At 37.4% G+C, this 25,372-nt stretch overlaps 1 protein-coding gene across 4 annotated transcripts in view; it reads right to left on the reverse strand.

The window, feature by feature from the left end:
• Positions 1 to 25,372, reverse strand: part of SMC4 (structural maintenance of chromosomes 4) — a 40,912-nt gene that overhangs the window by 1,935 nt on the left and 13,605 nt on the right. For 3 of the 4 annotated variants that reach the window (XM_082319675.1, XM_082319673.1, XM_082319674.1), the window contains exons 6-23: positions 18,679 to 18,843; positions 17,469 to 17,596; positions 16,799 to 16,939; positions 15,736 to 15,886; positions 14,711 to 14,875; positions 13,639 to 13,872; positions 12,842 to 13,027; positions 11,060 to 11,221; positions 10,272 to 10,497; positions 10,094 to 10,173; positions 7,983 to 8,135; positions 7,710 to 7,836; positions 6,087 to 6,276; positions 4,993 to 5,137; positions 3,098 to 3,271; positions 1,996 to 2,178; positions 905 to 1,137; positions 8 to 191 (exon numbers count right to left, since the gene is read on the reverse strand). In XM_082319675.1, the coding sequence (XP_082175801.1) occupies positions 8 to 191; positions 905 to 1,137; positions 1,996 to 2,178; positions 3,098 to 3,271; positions 4,993 to 5,137; positions 6,087 to 6,276; positions 7,710 to 7,836; positions 7,983 to 8,135; positions 10,094 to 10,173; positions 10,272 to 10,497; positions 11,060 to 11,221; positions 12,842 to 13,027; positions 13,639 to 13,872; positions 14,711 to 14,875; positions 15,736 to 15,886; positions 16,799 to 16,939; positions 17,469 to 17,596; positions 18,679 to 18,843 (3,027 nt within the window). Of the gene's footprint in view, positions 1 to 7; positions 192 to 904; positions 1,138 to 1,995; positions 2,179 to 3,097; positions 3,272 to 4,992; positions 5,138 to 6,086; positions 6,277 to 7,709; positions 7,837 to 7,982; positions 8,136 to 10,093; positions 10,174 to 10,271; positions 10,498 to 11,059; positions 11,222 to 12,841; positions 13,028 to 13,638; positions 13,873 to 14,710; positions 14,876 to 15,735; positions 15,887 to 16,798; positions 16,940 to 17,468; positions 17,597 to 18,678; positions 18,844 to 25,372 lie in introns of those variants that run through there. The other variant, XM_082319676.1, reaches the window with a different exon arrangement.

A 25,372-nucleotide genomic window follows, 5' to 3' on the forward strand; every position in this document is an offset into this window, starting at 1 on the left:
TACTTACATAGATGTAAAACGCTACAATAGATACATTTTTGAAGTCAAGTGCCGCATCAATCTCATCCATAAAATAAAGTGGCGTTGGCTTGTAATGATGAAGAGCAAAAACTAGAGCCAGTGAACTAAGAGTCTTCTCTCCTCCGGATAAGTTAAATATCTTCTTCCAACTTTTCTTCGGAGGCCGAACACTGAAAGAAATTGGAGTCTGTAATTTATTTCTGTCGTGATGAAAATAAATACGTTGTGGTGAAACGCAAGTCACGAGACAGGAGGGAATCCTTGGCAGACACAGACACAAAGAAGCTCAACTAAAACGGCGGATGAGCTCCTTGACGCTCTCAGTCCTCCCCAGCTGAGAGGAGCGAACTGGATGACTTCTGGTCACCGAGGAGCAGCTCCCTGGGTGCATGCACAGCTACACGGTCAGCTGATGTTTGCCTGAACTCAAACTACTGTAACACTCAGCTCTTCTCTGTAGGAACTGTAACACTTAAGAACTGCTATTTAATTATCTTTCAAAAGTGCTATTCTACTCTTAAGTAATGAATATACTCTTAGGGCCATTTATGACAGAACAATCTCCAGTTACCAATGCGACCGACGATTCCCTGGGCAGAATGAAATGACCTGGGAACGAAGAGACCCCGAGAAACCTTCAGCAAACTCAAAGCTTTCTAAAGGCTGTTAGTTATTTTTTTTTTTTTTTCTCCAGGAGAAATGAATCTCTTTAGCATTGGGTAACAAAAAGTTGTGGCTTCTGTCAGTGTCTTGCCAGTACTTGCCAAGAGGGAGGGCTGTCTTGGTTAGCCGATGATCAATGAAAATTTACTTAAAAAGCAGGTTGAAAAAAGGAATACAACAATTAAGAATTAGAGCAATAATACAAAGTATTTTGACAAACCTAAACGTGATTCCCTCGGAGAAGGGATCCAGACTGTCCACAAGTTCTAATTCAGCATCCCCTCCCAGAGTAAGCATCTGGTAGTTTTCCTTCAGCTTATTTGTTATTACATTAAATCCTGCCATGAATTCATTTAGCCTTTGTTTCCTGAGATCTTCAAAAGCTTGTCTGAAGTTGTCTCTCTCATTGGTAATGTCATCTAATTCAGCCACACGTTTCAAGTAGAGCTCTTCCTGTGGAAAAAAACCAAAAGTGCAGTTAAACAAGCTGTCTCCTTCATTTAGAATTTAAACCATTTTTCCTACTATTTGAAAAAATCATTTTTCCCAGAATGGCTAACAGCCTTGAAACAGAAGAACAAAACCAAACCATCTCTTTTTTCTCATCTCTATGCTCTGTGCTGCTGATCTCGCTATGCTGGAAAACCCATGTTAAAATAAAATAAATTAAAATATTTAATCTGTTGAATACTCCAATATTACTGAAGTGAGGACTGTGAGGAGAAAAAAATCCTAGCGTTGTTGTGTATCTGTCTAGACTGTTGAGACTAGTTGACTGTAAATAAACAAACTTTCACAAGAGAAAGTTGTCTTCACCTGCCATCGAGGGTATCAAATCTAAAAGGTATTGGTAAGCTCCCAGATACAACTTTCACGCTTGGCTAAATAGGAGCTAACAAACAGTCAGGATGCGAGCCACAGCGCAGCCTGCGGAGAAGAAAGGGAAAATTCAAGGGCTCCATTTCAGTTTCCAACAGAAGGGAACCGAAGAAGAGGAGGACCACCTTTCCCTGGTATGGCCATAGAGGAGATATTTTCTTTTGTCACCTAGATAAAGAGTACATTTTTGCACGCGTTTCCAGCGCAGGCTCCATTTGAGCAGTCGCCTGAAGAAGAATGCATGATTGGAAGGTTACCTCCGTGCTTCAGAAGCAACAACACGAATTCTGTACAGATTCGAGTAGTGGAAAACGGTGCGGCTGTATAGGCAATGCTTACCTTAGTCGAGCGGTGGACCGTGCTATGGCAGTAACAGGCAATGCAGTATCAAAAAGAGGAGTCCTATTACTGCACGATAGTAATGAAGCTTACCTTCTTCTTATATTCTGCAATAGCACCAAGGTTGGGTTTCATTTCGTGACACTGGGCCTCCAGGAGAGCTATCTGATTGGTGATAACGTCTGGATCCTTGATAGCCTCGAGCTCTTCTTGACTTAGTACTGGAAGTTCTTCAGGTGGCTTATCGTCTATGGGGTGCAGTGATAACTTCGATATCTAGAATTCAAAACCAGTTACTAGAAATCTTTAAAGATCACATTAGTTATCACATGAGCGTGTTTCCAAAATAAACATTTTCTGTATTAGTACATACTGAAGCTTCCAATCTCAAAACATTCGAAAATTCTTCACATAATTCCCTTTAAAAATAAGACGAAAAAAGACAACAAATATCCTTTTATCCTATTATTCTGTTCCTGAAAATTATATACATCATTCTTACAAAGGAGATTGCTCTGTAACAGGAGCAGTAGCAGATAACAAGGAAGTCACCTCTACTGATACCATAGGCCTTTAATCACTAAATACTTTGTGTGTTCAAGACTGAAAAGTTTCTGACAGCAGCTTTGCTTGCTGGGTAGCTGCCCTCATTAGCCTCAAATTACCGAGGGTACAAAGGGCACCCTGCACTGCAAGATCGCCTGCTGGTCTAGATCCCTACCTCTACTAAAGACTGAAATATGAAGTAGAAAGGACATATACCCTAACTTCGTGAGCTCCAGGGACCTAAACTGGCCTTTTCTCTGAACGTGCCTCCCCGGGCACACACACCTGATTTTTGCAGTTTCCATAAACCAGGAAAAGCAAAGCAAGGCCAACCCCCAGCATTGCCTCTCGTTGACTCTGCGCTCAACTAACCTCTGGGCCAGAAAAAGTCAGGGTTCCGTGCAGAACTGGCTGTAATACATAACCCGTCCATAACCTTGTGTGTAAACCAGAACATGAAAGACTGAAAGGTCATATTTTTTAGAGTTGCTTTTTGTAGCATAAACACCAATAAACTGAGCTGAATATGAATTTTCTCCCAAATTATCTGTCTTCTAACTACATGTTAATGTATTCATCTTTTGAGATCTTATAGTTCAAGTTTTAGGAACTAAATTTAATTAGTTTTAGGAATTAACAATTTTCCTACCTCTTTCTGCCAGTATTTAATCTTTGACTGGTGTGCAGAAATATGACTATCGATTTGTTCGATTTTCAGCTTAATATTAAGAGCTTCCTTTTGAAGTGCATGTTCATCATCTTGAATAGTTTTAATCTCCTGGAGTAAACTGCGATGCTCCTCCTGAGCTGCTGGCAGTGCTTCCTAAAGAGAAATGACCAAAAAAGTGCATTAATTAGTTGCCTACAAAAAATGTTACCAATTTCTCAGGTTATAGATTTGTTTTCACTACATTATTCACGGAGCTCTCCATAATCCTAAGTACTGATGTAAACAAATACATATTCTTGTATTAAGATTAACCAGGTCCCTGAATCTTGGAATGACTGAAAATATCCCTGTTGTGGTTTAACCCCAGCCGGCGACTGAGCACCACCCAGCTGCTCGCTCACTCCCTGCCCCTGGCGGATGGGGGAGAGAATCGGAAGGGCAAAACTGAGAAAACGCGTGGGTTGAGATAAGAACAGTTTAATATTATAATAATAATGATGATGATGATGATGATGATGATGATGATGATGATGATGTAACAAAACAAGTGATGCACAATGCAATTGCTCACCACCCGCCAACTGATGCCCAGCCCGTTCCCAAGCAGCGATCGCTGCCCCCTGGCCAGCTCCCCCCAGTTTCTATACTGGCCATGACGCCATACGGTATGGCATAGCCCTTTGGCCAGCCTGGGCCAGCTGTCCTGGCTGTGCTCCCCCCAGCTGCTTGTGCACCGGGCAGAGCATGGGAAGCTGAAAAGTCCTTGATTTAATGTAAGCACTACTTAGCAACAACTAAAATATCAGTGCGTTATCAACATTATTCTCATCCTAAATCCAAACCACAGCACTGTACCAGCTACTGCGAAGAAACTTAACTCTATCCCAGCCAAAACCAGGACAATGCTGCAGTTTAGATTTTCATTCCAGATCTGGATTAAATGAGTCCTACACTCGGATGTTTTTAGCTAAAGGGCAGTTTTAGGCATGGGCAGTCTTGATTGAACAGCTTTATGTTCAAGAATTGCAGCTGTCCTAGTTGTTTTCACTCTCCTTTCTACATAAATCTAGATGGGAAAATAAAGTCCCACATAACTGGAAAAAATCTGGTTTTAAGCAAGTTTTAAAACCAATAATTTCTTTGGGGAAACGTGGTTTAAGTTTTTTCTTAGCTTCAGAAAATTGGGTCAAGATATATTTCCAGGTAAGTATAAAAAAAAAATACACCGTTCCCATTCCCTGACCATTGTGGAATGCCACTCTGCAGCTGTACAACAAAACCTGCGTAAGAATGGAAGGATATAACTAGGATATAATAAGGATAAAACTCACCATCCTGATTTTACCTGAAGACCAGACTGCTTACTAGGACCCTTCTAGCCTAATTTTCCCCCCCAGCATCTGTATTTAAAGGTCAACTTTCATTAATGATTAAACAAAATTATTAATTTTGTATGAACGCACACAATAGATTGCGGGATACAGAAAAGAACATTCTTTGCCATTTTATCCCCGTGTGAATTTTTGGAGGATGAGTAGTAAAGTAACTTAGAAAAAAAGATACTTTAGACCAGCATTGTCAAGTCTGAGGCTTAAATGGCAAGGTGGGGGCAGGGGGTGTTGGTTGTTTTGTGTTGGGGTTTGGTTTGGTTTGCTTGGTTTGTTTGGGTTTTTTTGTTTGCTTTTGTTTTTTGAAATAAATGAAGGTACTATCAGCTAATGCAACCCCTTGCTAGGCCTGTCTGGAATGTCTAAGGATGAAGGCTAACAGACATCAGCGATTAGGACAACTCTGGCACAACAACTATTATCTAAAATTTATTTCACGGACTGGATCCTCTATGAAGAAATACAGTAAATTAACACAACACTTACTTCAGCTTGCCTGCAGTCATTTATAACCTCGGTAGCTTTCTCTTCTAACGTAGTCAGCTCTTCTGTCAAGCCTTTAATTTCTTTCTCATTATCTTCAATTTCCTTCTCCGTGCGAAGAACAGACTCTTCAGATTTTTTCAGGTTTCTGCATGGGTACCAAGATGTTTGTATATCTCACATGAGCGCAAATATGATGTAAGATAATCTACAAACACAATCTTACTTGCCAAGATTGTTCAATAGCTATTGACAAGCAAATAGGAAGTGCTTATTTATGCATGAACTCTCACACTCCTGAGATATCCAGGTAAAACAAAGCTGTCTTCCTTAAACATATAGCAGACAGGCCTCATTAAATAACTTAATTTGTTCTTTCAGAGACAGTTTTGACATTTGTTCTGAGTATTCATTATGTATTGTTAAGCTAACATAAAGAATAGATCACATTTTATTTCCTGACATGCCTCATAATAAAATTAGTCCCTTCAGATTGGAACTTCAGCACCACATGGCAATTAAGTGCTATTTTAAATCTTTATCCTGAAATGTTGCATTTTAGTGATAGGCAAATATTAGCAGAAAAATTAAATGTGACTTTTAAACTGCCTGTTAGAAACAAGAAAAAATTTTATTTCCCTTTACCTCCTCAACACAAGCAACATTTAGTATTAGACATGTAACTGAAAACTAAGATTTTAAGATCAAGGGATTTTTAGCTATGGAGGCTACTTAAAACAAGCAAATGTCCTGCAGGCAGTGATGCCAGCAGATACAGGTCTTTGAAGGCTGACGTGACTCTCCTCGGTCAGGTTTCACTAAGCTTTCTAGGTCTCCGATCCTTCGCCTGTAAAGCACACTAATAAAGGTTATGGTTCTTAGCTAAGAACCAGTCTCAGTTTGAGGTAAAGCAGTGTAGAGAAAAAGGTTATGACCTTCTCCTTTCAGTTTTCTTCTGGCCATGAAGAGGTGAAAACCATCTCCTCCAGCCTGACAAATCCCCCGTGGAAAGGTCCAGCTGTAATCCAACGTGCATTGCAGCAATATGCAATGACAGCCTAAAGCTTTACTGTTGAGCACATTGATGTCTACTGTACCTGTCCGCAGTCTTGACTGCCACTTGGGCTTTAGTAATAGTTGAGGTACATTCATCTATTTCTTTGTTGATCTTATCAAGTTTGTCTTGCTGTGCTTTAAGTTTATGATTATTGATCTCAATTATGAGGTTATGTAATCGTTTAACTTCATTTTCTATTTTACCAGCTTTCTCAGCAACGCAATCATAATCTGTCAATAAACAGAATGGAGTTAAGGTCATTATGCTGTCCCTAGGAACACTGGACTGCTGCAATGCATCAAGATTTAAGTGATAAAAAGCTCTGCTGTATTACTAGATTGAGAAATGTTCTTGCTGCTGTGAAAAATGTTGTTTGGTCTTTTTACTGTGGCAAAAAGAAAAATACCACCCACATCTTTCTGACGCTACTATACTATCAAAGCTTTTTTGGTGTAAACCACGAAAAATGGTAATTAGATTACTTAATGTATATAGAGTACCTAAATACATGAGATAGAAGCTATTCCAAGCACATTCTTTGCAGTTATTTAATGGGAAGATGCTCAAAGGGGTTAAATTGTAAGAACTGGCCACTAACTTGCTCAGTAGCTGGTGTTACTGTGGAGTTACTACACATGCTGAATAACAAGATAGCCTGCTCTACCTTCAATGGAGGTAAGTTTCTTTAGCGTATACTTAAAATTCAACAAAACCATCTTAATTAGTTGAACAGCTTTGAAAAATTGAACGTCGCACCTTAGTATTCTAAGGGCAAAACAAACAAAAGCCCACAGGACGTTTGCTACAGATTTATAATTTCCCTTTGGGAACAGAAGGGGTAAAGCAGAGACTTGAAAGGTGGAAGGCAGTCATCTCTCCAGAGGAGACCACAGGGTTGTGTCTCTCCATTATTCAGTAGAAGTGTTAGTGAAGATATTTATAACATCAAACCTTAGCACGACTGAGGAAGTAAAGCATTCATACTCTCTTGATGCTATACTGTTCAAAGAGGCACCAGGGGAATCCATAGTAGTATTCTCTTTCCTAAAATGCTATGCAAGCAGAACTGTGGGGGAAGGGAATTTTGTTTTACTGTGCTGGTATTATTCCCTGAGCAAGAAATACAAAGAAGAAGTCAAGGTTTACTTTACTAAGCTACCAATCACTTCAGAGAAACTGTTATTCAAGTTCTCAGTGGAAACATCTTGCCCAAAAAGAACGGGGGTACAGTGTGCCCACAACAGAATACGGGGTATTCATTTTACAGAGTCATGTAATGGTTCAGTTAGAGCACAACAAAAGCCTTTACTTGACTTCAATATCATTACCCTCCACATTAACAATTCTTACCCCTAATTACACTAAGTTTCCCTATGAATCTGTATGTAATACAGCCATAAAAATCTAACAAAAAAAACCCCAAAAAACCACTAAAACTGTTTACTTTAGCTTGACTGAAACACGAACTAGAGCAATTGCAGAAAAAGGGGTTTCACTCTCTAATCTCTAGAAGCACCTTTTATCCCTGCCTTAGAAGAAAAGAGATTCCAAACCAAGATAAGATACTGCACTGGTAATCTGAAAGAACAAAGCCATAACCATTCATTCCTGTATTAGTAAAAGAAGATGACTACAATTTTTATCTATAATCCACAAAATGTACCTTTCTTATAACCATTAAGGATTTTTTCCAGTTCCTTCTGTTTGGTTTTGTCTGGAGCAGCAGCAATTACGTTTGCTTCAAGTTCCTTAACTTGAGTTTTTAGATGAATTTCTTGTTCAGATAAACTCTACAGAAAACACAACTGTGTTAGAATTCTGTACTTTAAAAAAGATCCTTGATACTACAAGGACTATGTTAAGCTGAGGCTGAGAAGTTGTCCCCCTGCACATTCACAGAGAAGCCAGATATTGCCTCAATAATAAACTTGCTCACCTGGATACTTGCTGTATACTTTTCTAAAGTATTTCTCATTTCCCGAACATCTTGTTGCAGTTTTCTTATGGCTTCTTCAAGTTGTAATTTCTCTTCTTCATATTGTACTGCTCTTTTAGAATCCTTCTGCAGTTGAGATTCCATTTTATTGACCTACACAAAAATGAGATATGATCATTTGCCTAGTGTCACCACCATAAAACAAAGCAAGATCTCATTCATGTGCTTGACAGGCTACGATTTCTTAAAACACAAGAAAAAAGCAGAGTGAAAACTTGACAATTTGCTGCAGCAGGACAGAATATGGAGGCTGACTGCTGAGAAGATCAGTTGTAATAGTGAAAAACAAGAGCATAAGAAAAAGTAAGGTGAAGAATCCCTGTCAAAATAGCCCGTAATGGAGAATTGTTTTAAGGACATAAAACTAGATTAAGCTTGAAAGGCTTAAGTCAGAGTAGTGAAGGCAAAAACCAAAAAAACACACAAGCAGAAGCTAGAAGCAATTTTTACTATAGTTAAGATCTGACGCTCGTTGGTTTCTGTGGTAATCTGCTGTTAGGAAGACAAGCTTTTGCACACAGTAACTGGCCAAGTGACCAAGTCTTGCAATTCACCTTCAAGAGCAGAAGGAATAAGGATACATTTCAGATTGCAGCCCATTTTCTGTTTTTACATATAGAGAATTGTCTTAACAGGCGCGGATATGAATATACTTGTTCTGCCTGCAGTTGTCCACTATCCTAGACAGGTACACAGCCAAAACTCTTGAAAATGGAGAAATCAAGTTATAGCTGCTGATCTTTATCGAGTGCCACAGTATCTTTCATGGGCCAAACAGAAAACAGTACATAAGCCTGTCTCTTGGAGAGAACAAACAATGAAGAAATCTGAAGTGTGAAGACAAGAAATAGCAAAGTCCCTTATTAGTAAGATCTAAATATGAGCTGCCTTATATATTTATTGACCCTTTACAAGGCTAGGGCAATAACACTGCCCATGAGGTTAGTTCGTTAGTTCTCTACAAGGACAGCATTATCTGAATAGGCTTGACAAAAAAGAGTTGTATTTCAAACTCTCCAGGGTTTGCAGAATTTTATCTTTTCTTGCCCGATGCAATCCTGTTTTCCAGCTGAGTGAAGGTGCAAATACAGAAGACAGATGAGAGAAGACCAGATATATATTTTGACCTCTCTGATAAAACCAAAAAGTGCAGAAACATCAGCACTTACAGCAAAGGTGGCAACATGGTTATCTCTTCCACCAGATAAATCAGATAGAGAGAACCTTAGAGTTGAATTTTACTTTCAAGTTCTCAAATTTGAGAGTATTTTCACCTAAAAAATACTAACTACTGTTTCTGTGTCCTTAGTGGTAAGTGAATATTCAACCCTTGTGTTGGCTTATAGCTCTCATTCCTAAAGAGCAAAAGTTCGTTCTCCTGTAGAGAGAGGACTGATGTCAGGAGCCGTGGTTTACAGGACAGTTACACCGGGGAGCTCGTCTTCTTGAGGAGGTATTGGCACTGTGATGTTTGATCTCAGTTAAGTTGATCAGCAGATACTAGGCAAGAAGGACACAGGCTACAGTTTCATCCACATTAAATAAAACTACAAACTAAACCCTAAAGGAATTCAGAAGAAAAACCAAGCTGTATCTTGATATTCCAAAACACTCTTGAAATATAAATTTGAAGGAAAGCTCTGCCACTCCCTGGACAAATCTTACAAGGACATAAAACGAAGGACCAAACCTGTCGTCTCGTGCTGCTGAGAGGTTTCTGTGTACTGCTCTGCAGCAAAATGGTTCCTCATGATCAGTATCTTCCATGTTCTCATCCCTACCTTCAGTCAGTTTCCAAGCTATCAAAGGCAGCACTATGAGACTAAAAATTAAATAACAGGCATGTGATAGCTGGGCTGTGAACAAATGCACTTAAGAGCAATACAACCTATGCTAACCTCGTGAACTTTAAATCACTGTTAATGTATCTTGCATCACAGATTGTTAACTACTCATGCCGATTTAATAGGACATAGCACATGTACGCATGAACTGCCAAAATATAAGGAACTTTGACAAAATTCCACTTTTAATTAAGATTATGTACTAACCTCTTCTTCTGAAACATCCACTACGACGGAGGAACCCATTCTGCCCTTCATTATTTTACCCCCACCACCAGTCATTGTTCCTAAAGTAAAAGAGACGAAAAGAAGTTAGAGAGCTAGTTGTGCTTAGATATCATCTATAAAGTGCTTAAAATATAACTGTAAGTTTGCACTTAAATACCTGACTGTTCAATGATTTGTCCTTGCAGTGTTACCACCCTCCATCTTTTATCTTTTTGGAATGCTACTCTGGTGGCTTCATCCAAGTTATTAGCTACCAGGGTATCACGCAATGCGAAGTAAAAAGCCAGGCGAACCTTTTCGTCTTCTACTTTCACCAGATCAAACAACCGAGGAGTATTTTCAGGAGTTGGGATTTTTTGAATTTTTTTTTCCCATACAGCCATCTACATCAAAAAAGTAAATAAATGAATGAGAGATCCCTTAGGGTAAATTAGGAGGTCATTTCATTATTCTAAGGTATGTTAAGGCTTTAAAGCAAATGCAATCATACTGCAATTAACAGTAAAACGTCCTTCCTTGGGGATCTCTACTTACTTCCAGTAGAATTAAAAACTCACTGACAACTGATTGTTCTCTTTCATAGTTTTCATAGTTTACAGTTACTAGATTACTTGGATTACGAAGCTTGCTAATTCGTTACAAAAATCTAAATATAAAAATACAAAAGACACTCCAAACATTTGTTGCACACATACAGGTATCTAAAAAGCCTTGTAATTCTCTGTAAGTAAACATTGTCATTGCTAACAGAATATTCTAAGGTACCAACAGCCTATTAAAACATATTTTAGCTTTACCTGTATTAATACATATACATTGCAATATATTAACATATATAATACATATTTATACACATGCATATTAATACATTGTACATATACAGTATTAATACTGTGCACATTAGGGTAAATCAACAATTTGTTTTGCCAAAGTGCTAGTACTTACTTTGTCCAGGGCTATAAATGTGGCAACTCCAATTCCTCTTGCCTTTAAGAAATTCACACACTCCTGTGCAGTATCAATTGTATCGACAACAATGTTGTCTAAGGCACCGCAAGAGGACGAAATAGCAACATCGTACTTTTCATTGATAGCTCCCAAGTCTCCCTAATAATTGAGGGGGGGAGGCAGAAGTACGCTGATTAGCTTGGCATCAACGTTTTGTCTTGGTATTAAGAAATAAGTGACAAAACTTTACACAAAGTGAAACGAGATGAAAACAAATTATAAAATGATTTTCTGTGAAAGAACTTAAACCTTAATTATTTTACAAATTCTAATACCACACCTGTCTTCTCCTGCACACTGCTATGTATGTATTTCTAATGTACTTGCTTCCATAGTAGAAAACAATATACTTAGAGCCTCAAAAGCAGTGCTTCTGGTAGAGCAATGTGGTAGCATTAATTTATTTTCTGGAGACAAATGTTAAATTTTATATGCCAGCATTTTAGTGAGGCAGTCTGGCCTAACAGAATAATTTAATGTGTTCTGTGTATGGTGCTACCATTGGTTGGCTGGGAAGGACCGAGCACGTCGTATTTCTGCATGCTGTCCTGTACTGATCTGAAAAATGGGTACAGGGGTATTCATCGTCTTTGAAAAACTCTTGTGTATCTGCAGATAAAAACAGCATGCACAGCCAACTGCGAGTTATCCAAGAACAGATTAACCTCACACTCCTCTCTGTGGCAAGTGATAACAGAGCATGAGACAAAATACATGCCAGCTGTACCGGACAGTGGTCTGCTACTGTTTGAAGTATATCCTTTTTTAATAAATCTATACACACGCTTTTTAAATATACATACACTAAACAAACTGAGTTTTCTGAAGCAGAGAGACTTCTCCTTAGATGAGCAGGTGGAGAAAAAAAGAGAAAATTGCAGAACACAAAAAAGCAGTTTTACATTTACACAGATATGCATGTATTGTTTGGTGCTAGTTAAAAAAAAAAGGAAAGAAGAACTCTACCTCAGCTGCAAATTTTCAGAACTGTAAATCAACACTGCTTGGAAAGAACTGACAACACTCAACATTTTGCTATGACATAGCTTTCCTTGGTCTTCTGAAACAACAATATTGCTCTTTTTGATTTGACGTGTATGCAAGTAAAACAAGAGGAAACAAACAGCAGAGAGATCACCAAATTATGTACATTTTGGAAAAAAAAATAAAAATTGTAGAGTTCCACATTAAGTTACACAGAGGTTGTAAGATGTTTTTTTAAGTTTCATGGCAATTCTACCAACTGTGTGGTTACCAATTGATTCTACATTCTGTGACACCAGAATGCAAAAACCACTACTCCACTGTACTTCTCCAGCATACGTGTTCCCAATGTTCAAAGGAATCAGAATCACTACAGCTGTCAGTCGTAGCCCAACACAGAAGCACAGGCAGGACCAAAGCATGGACAGGTTACAAGCCATTTTTAGTATCCTCGGCTTGAGCATATTCCTACAGAGACTGCAGCTAACTGACTTAGCTTAAAGATCAGCCTACCAAAAATATAAAGCTTTCTCATAGACACTGCCTTAGTGCTGAGCAAAGGAACCTCAACAATCCTTTTTTTAATTTATAGCAAGTCCACAGGATTTGCAACTCTGCTGTCTAAATTAACAGCACCAGGGAAGCGAGGAATTCTACCTTTCACTCAATTACAGAAACACCACTCTGTTCCTATGAAGTTTAAGACTAAAAGTATAATAGCCTTTTAAAATTTACCAGTCTTCCATATAATCCACGAATATTCCCGGATTTCTTCTGCTGAAGCAGAGCCTCAAGCACTTTTCCCCGACTGCGACTTAGTGCTAAGGAACTTTTGGCTTCTTCTACTTTTTGACGCAGATTTCGAACAAGATTCTTAGCACCTGATTCTTCTCTTTCCAGCTTCTCAAGCTTGTTCTCTTTCTAGTGGTTAAAAGAAAGACATCATCTTAGCCTCACAAAAATGACTGCATTCAGGGAGTCTTAGAATTCATGATTGTGTAGGCAATGAACCAGCCACTGAAAAGCAGAATAGCAAACGTTTACCAGAAGAAAGGCAGGTGTTTGGATACACTTCAGCTAGTATTGAGTACGCTTTGATACAAATACAACGGCTTATGAATTCATGAATCAGGCTTAGGACAAGGTAGTGGGATTTTTCTTTTCTTTTCTTTGGGAAATGAGAGAGGAACAAGAAGTGAAATTCAAAGAAGGCTCAGAAAGATAGTAGTTTATTGATTTTAACATATCTCATTACGATATTTAAACTGATTCCCTTGCAGGGATATATATAGGATTTAATTTTCAGTGCTTAATGTTAACATTTGCTTAACCCAAAGTAAGTCTGAAATCAAATGCTTACTTCACTGGTTAACTGAGTACTAGAATACAGTTTTTAAATGTTATTTTATTGGAGGCAGTTTTTTATTTCTTTTCACCACGATTACGGCTAAAACAAAGAGTGGAACTTTAGGTTGTGTGTTGCAACATTGTGTTATAACTCAAAGAAATTATATATGAAAGTTAAGTCTCACCTCCTTTAATTCCTGTTCAGCTTGGGGTAATTTTATATCTATATCTTTGATAGCAGCTTTCCTTTCTTTAAGGGTTTCTGAAGTAGTCATCAGAACCTCCTTTGCCTGATTTAACTGAGACACAGCGGTATTATGGCGGCTAAGATAGATATCAAGCTCTGACTGGGCTACATCCATCTTTGAACGTGCTTCATTCACTGCTTTACTGAACTCCATAAGCTCTTTCTCTTTGCTCTGCAAAAATGGACAATGTTAAAACTAAAACCAGGCAACTGTGGCATTTATTACATCAATCACACTGCATGAAAGAAGAGGAGGAAATGGGCACTAGCTCTCCTGTCAGCAGAAAAGAGTTATGTTATCTAGAAGAACAAGTATATCTTAATTTATTAACATATACTGTATGGAAATTAAATAAGGCATTTTTCATAATTATAAAGAACACCAGGGAATTATCTTAGAACATTTCTATACCAGCTTTGTATCATTTTCTCAATTTAAAGTTGGGAGGAGCCCTACACATTGTGCTAAATTACAAATCAAATGGAGAAGCCATGTTTTCAAGTACAGAAAATAATCCCCCAAATTTACAGGATCAATTTCCAGCCTCCAGGTGTTTAGCGACTGGACAGCTAATATGAACAACAGTAAGTGTTATAGTAGTTGTCTATTAATTCAAAGACAGATGACAGCTGTGTGAAAGGCTTGGAACATACCATTTCAAAATCTGTTTATTTATTTAAGAAACATACTGGCTTAAACGTTTTGACAGGAGAAAGTTAAAGTGTATCCAAATAATGGAAGTGTAGAATTATTTAATATACATATGGGAATGATATACTTGATGACACATGCTCACTACAAAAAGCAAACAACTTAATGAGAACGATTTAGTTCCGATTAGAAATTCAAAATTAATTTCCCAGTTAGGTTCCATTGAACTAACACATGAAACAGTGTATTTGTCATATAAACTAGCATTATACAACTATCTTGTGATTGTTTAATTCATAAGCGTAAAAGCTATACATCAGTTAACACAGTAAGTATAGTAAGTCAAAACAGTTCAAACCTCTTTTTCTTCCTGAAGTCCTCGTGTTTCTTCCTTAAGGCTATCCATAACCTGCTTGAGTTTTTCTTCTTCTTTCTCTTTTGTCTTTTCAAGAAGCTCTTTCTTAGATGTTGCTTCGCTGATAGCTTTTTTACTATTGGAAGGTACATTTTTCAGTTCTTCTACCTACACGAGGAAAAGATTTTTAATTTTCTCTCCCACTGAAACAAAACAGTTTTGCCTTATCTTTAAGCCCTGCCTTTCAAGCGCTATGTGGAAGTCGAAGGAAGCATAAGCCCTCATGAAGCTCACATGGTTTTGTAGGATGATACACTGTGGCTCCAGGAGGAGGCCTGTATTTTATTTGCAAGGCTTGTTCAGTTCTGGAGCCCATCCGGAGAGAAGCAAGCCATAGCAGTAACAGAACACAGATTTACGCGTAAGAACTCAAGTCTTTGAATCACAATAAGGCTTAATTCTTAAATTCCTACTTCCAGAAGGCCACTCTTGATCCCAAGAGTGATTTAAGATCTGTAACAGCTGACAACAACCAACTTGGTAAAATATATCCATTAAATTAACTAAATTAACTAGGGAACCAGAAAAAAAAAGTTTTGAAAAGGTCGTAGTTGTGAGAACACACAACATCCCTGTAATCTCAACAAACATGATAAGGAGATGCTCTGCAAGCCAGGAGACCTCCCAACAGACCTGAGAAGCAACAGGAAAGCTTTTGACTTTGCCTTTAGGCAGAGAACAGCCTGGTACTGCTGGCCACAGTCTCCCGTAGTAAGATGTGCAAAGAGCAACAGTTTAACAGAGAATAATGCATTACTTCAGTAAGTGATTTGCAAACAACATCCCTAGCTGATTTAAATGACATAAAATATCTGATTAAGAACATTTAAAACATATTTTTCCATGTCCTTTGTTGCTCAAAGTACAGTTGGATTCCTTTGCTATTTTATCCCAGCTGCACAAAGATGTTCTCATCTAGAGCAACCAACTACATTTCTTTAAGTAAATCAAGTTGCAGTTCACACTACCTTTTCTTTGTCCTTTTGAAGTTGCTTCTCCAGTTTTTTAGCCTTGCTTTTGGCATGTTTTAGATTTTCCCTTACTTTAACATCCTGCAAATCCAACTGAGTGAATTTTTCTTTATTTTCCTCTATGAACTTTGTAATTTTAGTGAGTTTCCTAAAGGGAAAAAAAAGAAAGAAAACTCTATTCCATACCCTATAAAAATGATGTCAGTAGAGCTTAGCTTAATGAGTAAGCATACAGAATTTAAACCAATACTACTCAGTTTCTGTGAAAAACAACATCCAATACTTACTACAGTCACAGAATTTTCCTCAGGGAAGTGACGTTTCATCAGAAAAAGACCAACTAACAAAGCAATATTAAGCACATTTTCAGAAATTTTATCTTTTCTTTGATAGAATTTATAATTCACACCTCTCACAAATAACTTACCATGATCTCAGAGAACAAGAAGGTTAATAGTGCAGTTGGATTGCAGATTAGCACCCAGACAAATCAATTTTAGGGAAATACAATTTATGCATAAGAGATTCATGAGGAAACCAGAGAAAAATACCTAACATCCACGTACCTAAACATTATGGTTGTATATCTAAAAACCTGAAACAAACTCCCAATTATTTTTTGTAGTCAATATAAAAAAGTATGCATTTTAAAATCCATCAAAAACCAGACCTTTTCTTATTGTAATTGTGAATATAACCCAGATTTCTCCAACAGAAGCAACCTGCAGAACCAAATCAAACCAACGAGAATTTTTTAAAATTCATTTTTGTGCAAAAGATCATTTAATCCATGCCAGGGAATGTTTAGATATAATATAAGTGACTCTGCTCACCAGATAATTTAAGTTTTTGGTGGCAGAACTACTGAAAAACCCAGCTGTGCTCCCTGTGTTTGATCACCTTCCCAAGCAACTATCGTATACTTCTGCTTTCTCAGGTGTTTCCCCCCCGCCGCAATACAATTACCACAGCTTTTTCTGAAAATCCTGCTAACGCCACATACACAGAACATATAAAACACAGTACTTTTAGTTTACGAGTATATACCTAAAGTACTTACTTTTCAAGTTCTTTTAACGCTTTATTCTTGGTTTTCATTTCATCTGCAAGTTTACTACTTTTCTCATTAACATCTTTTGTTTCTTCATTAGTTTTTTCTTTCTGCGTTTCCATATCATTTATTCGTTTCTTTAGGTCATGGCTAGAAAAAAAACCCAAAACAAACCAAAACAAAAACTCCACTTTTTTTCCATAAAGATAACATTCATAATGAATATATAATTCCAATCTTAAGTGTAACAAAGTGATTATGTAAAGTATTAAATCCTAATATCCATTATTGACTAACCTTGCCAATTTAATGCAAAACAGCAAGGAAATCTAACAACTTAGACACTTCAGACGGAAAATAGTCTTTAAGTGGTCCATTTTCTCAATTTAAGTGTAAAGCTGTAAGAGATTGATTTCCCAGACTACTTTACTTTGTAAAAAGCTGGCAAGCAGTTTTTTGGTTTCGTTATTTGTTGTTGTGTTTTGGGGGCTTTTTGTTGTTGTTGTAGGGTTTTTTAAAGGTGTGTATGAAAATGGTCTCTATTTTCCACATGCCGATTTTGAAGGACTGATACGGCCGTTAAGAAATGCAAAATATTTCTAATTAGAGATATGGAAGCAGAGTTTAACACCACCACTACCCCATTAAAGCCAAATCAAAACTTTAGAGAAGTACTTACATATAGTATTGACAGATGTGATTCTTTTCTTTAAACATTTTGTTTTCCAAACAAAGAAATTCAATGGCTTTATTCCTGTCCGCTTCCAAGGCATCCTTTTCTTTTTCCACCATTTTAACTCTATTTAACTAGACAAGACGGAGAGTCAGAGCTGACTTTACTGCTAGTACTACAGAAGAACAAACCACGAGAAAAACCGAGACCCTTTGTAGCACACGTGCCCTCTGGAGAGATGGTCTTCAACAATTAACTCTGCAAGGCAATTTAGCTCTACGAGCTTTCTGAAATAACGGATCACCATTTCCACAGCAGACACTGTACTTTTAGGGCCATTCAAACAGTAATTTAAAAAGGGATCCTACAGATGCTAGGAACAGCTCAGGCAAATCAAGGAAAATGCAGGTGAGAAATAGAGAGGAGTTACATATAGACAGTCTGTATATGTTATTTTCTATACTTCAACCTTTAGACTAGCCCCTTTTAAGTTAATTCCTGCAACTACATGTCTTCTGTTTTCCTTCTCAGCTTTTAAAAAATCTGCAACATATTAGGATTTACCAAGGACACATCAAGTAAAAAGAACTCTGATATTATTTAGTACTTTTAGAACTCAATGCATAGATAAAACGTTATGAAAGCAAGCTCTGCAATAGATCTACATAGCTCAAGTAACAACTCATTTTCTGTATTTTAAGCCTCCTCATACAGCTGGGTACATCACCTCACCAATGCTCTGCCTCTCTCCTTTTCTTAGCAGATGAAAGGTTTCCCTGCTACTTTTCTTATTTGCTATTTAGCAAGGGGAGTACGGCAGATAAAAAGCCCTATCTGGATGCATTCAGATAGTGATAATCTGTTTCTCTATTCAGTTTGCAAAGCATTTAACGCGTGCAGATATGATCAAAGAGCGTTCAGCAGGTAGAATCCTGTGTTCCAGCTCAAGCATTCAAACCTCTGGGAACCAAAAGCCAACGGCACTGTAAGTGTTTAAAGAAGGGCAACTGATGCTGACTGCCCATTTCTTTAATAATTGAGAGAAACAGCAGATGCAATAAAGGTAACTCAGAATTTCTCTGTACTTCTACTCTTGTAGAGTGCCAAATTTTAACCAAGTCTTGATGTTAACTGTTTTTCTAGAAAATCCAATAATGAAACATTGCAAGATTATATTTTTTTATTTGTAATTCAAACAAAACTTTCCGAGACTCACCTTTTCTCCTCTCTGTTCGTTTAAAATCTCTACTCTGCGACACAGAGTTTGGATAGGATCTTTTAGTCGTGCAGATCCTATTAAGTCTTCTAAGTATTCAAGCATGCCTTCATCATGTTCAGTCTGGCCTTTTGGTTTCATCATTGCGATCTGCTCAACTTCCCCCTTGGAAAAGAAAAGTTTGATGTTTTCTTTTCTTATTTTTTTTTTCCTAGGGGAAAGAGTTAGTATTGTGAAAAAATACAAACATCTCCAGAATGCAGGTATGTGACCATATTCTAGCATAATAAAGAACAAACGAAATAATGCAGTAATCAAAACTAACTATTCAGAATAGCAATATATTTGGGAAAACAAAGGTCAAAATTAATAGAAATTTCCTCCAAGGAGTGCACGGTGGTCATGTGCATGAAGAACAGCGTCTCTTCTGAAACCAACATTCAGGTCTAAACATTTTTTTCATTTCTCTAAAGATTCGAAATGTATTTCCCCAACTTAAAAAAAGAAGAGAAGAATAAAGCATGCCCTCTAGGTCATGTAGCACTCAATAGTCTTGAGGTAGCTTAATCAGGATTGAAGTCCCTGAAGGGTTCGCTCTTTAGAAAACAGAAGGTCCATACAATCATGTCTGATGGATGAACTGGACTTGTCATTCATACAACTGAGACTTCCTTGTTGGAAAAAGAAAAACATTCTTTAAGTATTAAGCTTCCTTCATTTAATTTCCCTTTATGTACAGCATTCACTTTAAATTATTAAGAAGAATAGTAACAATAATTTGATTTTTTTAAAAATAAGAATTAGGAAAGATTAAACTGAGATGACAAGGACCGTTTATTTTCCTGATGCTATTATCAGCCAACAAAAAAAAAAAAAAATCTATCATCAACATTTTATGCTTAGGACAGAGTAGCACAAAATCTTTCAAAATACAGATTATATTTTGTAAATTACATGGCTATATATCAGAAGATGAAGACATGAAATTGAATATACACATATTAAAATAGTATCTGGAGCAAGAATAGATGTGATAGATGCTGCAAAAATTAAATAAAGAGAACGCTGAGTAAAAACTATTCACCCTTTAAAAACCGGGATAGTTAGGTACATGACAAGAGACAACTTATTTGTAAAACAGATAACCAATGATGCAGAGTACCCGTACTGCCATTTGTGACCCATTTTTAAATACATGAAATAACAAGCTGGATTAAAGTTTTTAATTTAGTTTTAGAACTGACAAGATTTAAAAACACAACAAAATTTATATTCCAGTAGCCAAGCTAGGTATGGAAAAGAAGCCTAAGTCTATATCCACAGCATGAAAATATAGTTGAGAATTTCGTTGTCACTGTTGGCTGCTTGTTGAGCTTGAGCTGACAGCTAAGTCTCTACAAAAGCGCGGATGAGGAAGAACTTCTCCAGAACACAGAAAAGCAGGGGCGATTAAGGAGACTGCTGGAGAACCAGAAAGGACAGTCACAGAAGTCAACGAAGGGCAGGATTTCTAGACAAGTGCTGTAAATCAGACCTGTAACCAGCTAAGAAAGCTGAGGATAAGGGGCTCCTGACCATTAGCTAAGGGTATTAGAATTTTTTGCCAAAGTGATTTCATTCCACGTACTCAGCATACAATGACACCTAGTGGCCCTATGCTTTTCTTCCAATTAGTAAATACCATATGGCTGAGTAGAAGGGGAAAAGCAAAGTTTTGCAAAATAAGAACTAGTATTCATTAAGATAAGTCTTTCTTGCATGGAATTCCTTTGTTAGAGTAAAACACAGAGGCAGAGGTTTGGTTTGGTTTTCTTGTTTTGCTTTGGTTTTGTTTTTTGTTTTGTTTTTTGTTTTTTTAATCTAAAATTCTAGAAGTTAAATGCATCTAAGCTTTTATTTTCTGGTAATTACTGTTCCTAAAAAGCATCAGCACATTTGACAAGACAAAAAAAAAAACCAAAACAACCCAAGTCTTATTTTTATTTCTTACACATATCAAAAAGCAAAACAATTAGTTTTCTAATAACTGCAGTTGTATTATATACAATTCCAATTACACGTTTGCTCCCCTGCCACAAAAGTATGATTTCTCTCCCAAAAATCACCTGTCAGCGAGACACTGCTCATGGGCAGGAAACTGTGTAACCTAAATTTCTGTGGAATTGTCGTACGTCTCTGTTTTGTTTCTTCTTGCATTACAGCATTTCCTGTTTACATCCAAGCAAAAACAAGCGCAGAAAAGATATTTAATTCAGTGCTGAGTATCAAGTCTAAGAATTTTCTTCACTGCACGTATATCCCTCAAATTAGGTGCTGCTGTAAACCACAAAACTACCCTGGATTTAACATGAGCACAGGAATTACAGACAAGCAAGGAACGTAAGTCAGCTTTTTTTATGATCTGGCCAAGTATAATTAACGAGATTAACGATATAGTAAATAACTAATGAAATTCAATCCAATTGTATCTAATTCTATAACCTCAGAAATTAAGAAATCAGGGGTTTGGTTGTCTGCATGGTAAATAAATACACCACCACATGACGAGGAACTACTGGTGACTTCAATTCAGGCCATGCATGCAATAACATTTTGAAAAGTTGAAGTGAAATGAGTACTGTTGAGAAGATAATGCCCAGGAGTTGAACGTGTCAGGCTGGCTATTGCCAATTTTATATGCAATTCCTCTACTTCATCATAGGCAAGCAACTTTAGAATTACATATTCTTCATCTTCTGTGAAGAGAAGTAGATGGACTACCTACTTAAATTCTTGGATTCTTTTCCTATCAAGGGTAAAATTGAAAACATTTAGAAACTATAAATAATAACTGAATAATAAGAGTACAAGTATTATTTAATATTTATATTATTTACCAAGTTAATGTATTAAGAAATCTGTTTAGCCCACCCTGTAGTTAACCTATTAAGAAACAAAAAGGTTTCCAGCTATTTTAATTGCTAAAGGAGGCTGAAAAAGTTGTACCTGCTCTTCTTGCAAGCAGTCATGACAATGATTAACAGGGGAAAAACACATTTTACAACTCTGCATTCTGTTAAAACTTGATAGCCAATTTAACTGTTTCCTAACTTTTTAACTGTGCTTATTACTTGATCCATTATTTGAATTACATAAAAAAAAAAAAAAAGAAAAAAGCAACCTTGCTCATTTATTTAGTAAACGATCTTTTGAAATACAGACAGCATTTTTGAAAGTGAAACTAAGAAGGTAGCAGGCAGACATTTGTTGAAAAGAAAACATGCTTGGGCATGCTTAACATAGCTGTCACACCTAAATTTAAACTCTCAGAACAGACCACCGGGAAGTCTATTTAATTATTTGCCTCAGTTATCTTCCTCCAGTTCACAGGCATGAACTCATGAGAGGAGAGGGAGTAATGTGCAAAAAGAAAGTCAATCCTCTATTTAACTGAGAAGACAATCAAAATGGATGTCAACACTAAGACATTGGTGACACTGGCAGACAGCTAACAAAGAATGAAACATCCACAAAAGTTAAGTAATCACTGTATGAAAAAGCATCAAATATCCATTGAGTATTTTGGGAAGGCTCCACATTCAGTGCAAGAACTCTAAATGGAATTATGAACCCAATTTCAGTTTCCACATTGTGCGCGCAGTCTTCTACGTCAGACTGAAGTTATCATTGGGATGCTGGCACATCACTAGGAACAGAGGTAGTCAACTCAAACGCTGTATAATGAACATACACCTAAATAACAGTTTCTACAGATTGCCTCAGCTTAGTTACCAGAAAACAGTTATTGGTACATTTAAGAGAGAACAAAAATTTATAAGTGGAGAAATTTCTAAACAATAAAGTTAACTGACTGCTGTGGCAAATAATGAGAAACCTTGCTTGACAGCAGGCTACAAAGTTACAAGGAAAGGGCAAGAGCCATTCTCATTTGAAAGCCATTTCCTCCAGTGAAAAGTATGAGGAATAACTTCAAGGAACTTGGAAGCTGGAGATTCCGCCTTCCTTTGCATAGCCGAACTCCTGAAGAGGTGAATTATTTCGGTGCCATGATGTTTAAGATACTTTCTAAATTTAAATTTCTGTTGTACATAAGTAAAGAGCAAAAACTTTAAAGCAAGTAAATTGTAAAAGCCTTCAAAAACCCATATAAGAATTGCTCATAATAAAATTAACCATCTGAAATCAACGACTTAGTTGAGGGGACTACAAGAGGGTCAGCATAAGCACAGGGTGAAGCAGCAGCGGAAAATATGCTAGCCAGGAGCGCCTGGATTTCTCGTGCCTGCTGTGTTCAAGCCCGCGAGGACGCCGTGGGTGAACGCCCATGAAGATGTCCGATGAACCGACAGAAGTGGCGGCATCATCAGCACGTTCTATCACTGTTTCGATGTTATGAGGCTGCCAAGTCAAGGGTCTATCTATTTTGAGTTCTGTGCATTTCAGTAGAAGCTATACTTGCATCCTAGCAGTATTTTAGGAATGCTGTACGCTTAATGTAAGACATATTATAGACAGAATTCATCAAATTTCAGTCTCTATGTTGCATGCACACTCTTCTGTATTCACGTCAGACTAAAATCCTCATTAGGACTAGCAAATCGTTAACAACGCAGGCAGCTCGCTTACATAGCCGCGCTCCATTGCTGTATGCGACTTCCTAGGGCAAATTTGTGAAGGGCAAGAATTTCACCTCCCACGTAGCCCTCAAAAGGCGGGACAATAAAATGCCTAAACTGTTACCTTATTTCTTAGAACTACTACTATTGTCTCTACAATTACACATTCATTTCTAAAAACAGCTGATCCTCTCAGAACAGAAAGCTTTTAATCTGAGTTTATCCAATGTTTTCTGGCATATAAAGATTTGAATTTTAAACAAGGTTATCAAACTGCTTGATAAAGCCAAGTTTTGACCTACTCATTAAGCTGCCTTTCTGCAACTCTTGCCACTAGTCTCGAAACAGGATACTACTTTTCACGTCTGCAGATAACTCCTGTGTGTTGCTCTTGGCAGACAGCAGCATTGTGTTCCAGCAACCTTCCTTCACATCGAGAGTAGGGTCTGTGGACTGAAGCACTAACTCCAAAGCTAGGAAGCCTGAATGGCGTAACGCGCCAGTCCCAATACTGACATGAGCCAGCCTCAAACGGTGATAAACTGTAGCTGTTGGTCATTTCTGCTGTGCACAATAGCAGTTCAGTCTGTGACAGTGCTGGAATTATAGAGTTTCAGAATACAGCCATCAGGTTTCATTTTAAAATTCTGGTATGAAACAAGACAGGGCTACCAGAAAGTCTTTGACATTGAAAGATCACTGACAGCAGCCTTAAAACTCTTCCTGAAGAAAGAAACAATACTTCTTTCATTGGTTGCAAAAACTTGCCTGCATTATGACTAGCTGTTTCTGGAGAACCTATAGAGAAAGATGTTTGCTTACCAATTACTGCCTCCTCTTCTCATCCCTGAAAATTTGGGAAAAAAATAACTATTGAAGACAGTGTCCTGCAACACAATGAGTTTTGGCAACTAAACTGTTAATACAACATTTGCAGATCTACTTTGTTAGCATTCCACAGCATAATTATGGCAGCAAGTAGGTAAAAACAATTTTCCAGGATTTTGGGTTGACACTTAATTTCTGGTGTCTTAATCTGAAGCTTTAAAATAAAGCGCTGAAAACCTTGGGATACATTGGCATGATCCTACACGACCTAACAAACTGGACAAACTTTTGAGTGTTAAAACCCACATATCCAGAACACTTTTGAAGCACAATAAAGCACAGGCACATTAAAACATATATTGTAACGAAATAATTTTGTAGCTTGGAATCCAGTAGATGGAAGTGTGCTGCACTCTCTGGGGGGGAGTACTGGGTAGCTTGGGTGGTTTTTGAGGGGAATTTTCTGTTGCAGTTGTTCTGTTTTAGTTTTTGGAGGGGTTTTTGGTAGTGGAGCTCCTCAACTCTAGGCAAATTCAGAAGTGGAGTACTGTAACATCTAACGGAATTGAAACTTACGTTCAGTTTTGGTCATGAGGAATAGTTTTAGAGAAAACACTGCCTAGAAGATGCAATACTATATATTGGAAAAACCTTCTGTGTTTTTACACTTCACTGAGAAAATTAGTGAGGCATTACCTTAGAGAGCAGGACATCCTATTTCTCTTAGTTTCCCACTTCAACTGTTGCAAGTAGAACACAAGAAACCTTCTGAACCCTTTATGGAACTTCCAACATACTTGATCAATTGAATCCAGGCTTAAAAATAACACATTTTGTCAATACCGGTAAATTAGACAAATCCTTTATGCAAGCTTTTCTTATTTTTTACATTTTTCTCCACCTTTGAGGTGCTGGGCAGGAGGAAAGACTTCTTACTTCTTGAAGTTGTACAAAGGAAGCCTACTGCAAATAGGGAGCATCTCCTGTAATAGCCTGGGTATTTTCCTCTCATAAGAAGGTTCCTGAAGTTTCAACATTTGAATTTACTCCCTCATACCTAGATGTCAATCAAATCTACCTAGCTGTGGTTCTGCATCGATACAAGATGATAGCTTCATTTCAGAATTATTTTGCTACAAGCATTTGGAGTAATAAAAAGTAAAATAAGCCTAGCTACTACAATCTGTCCAATTTCTAATTCCTGCGTTGTAACAGAAGTGTTACAGTACTTGGAAAGAAAGCTGTCGGCT

The sequence above is a fragment of the Platalea leucorodia genome (assembly GCF_965183815.1).
Source record: "Platalea leucorodia genome assembly, chromosome: 8".
In the NCBI taxonomy this organism is placed as follows: Eukaryota; Metazoa; Chordata; class Aves; order Pelecaniformes; family Threskiornithidae; genus Platalea; species Platalea leucorodia.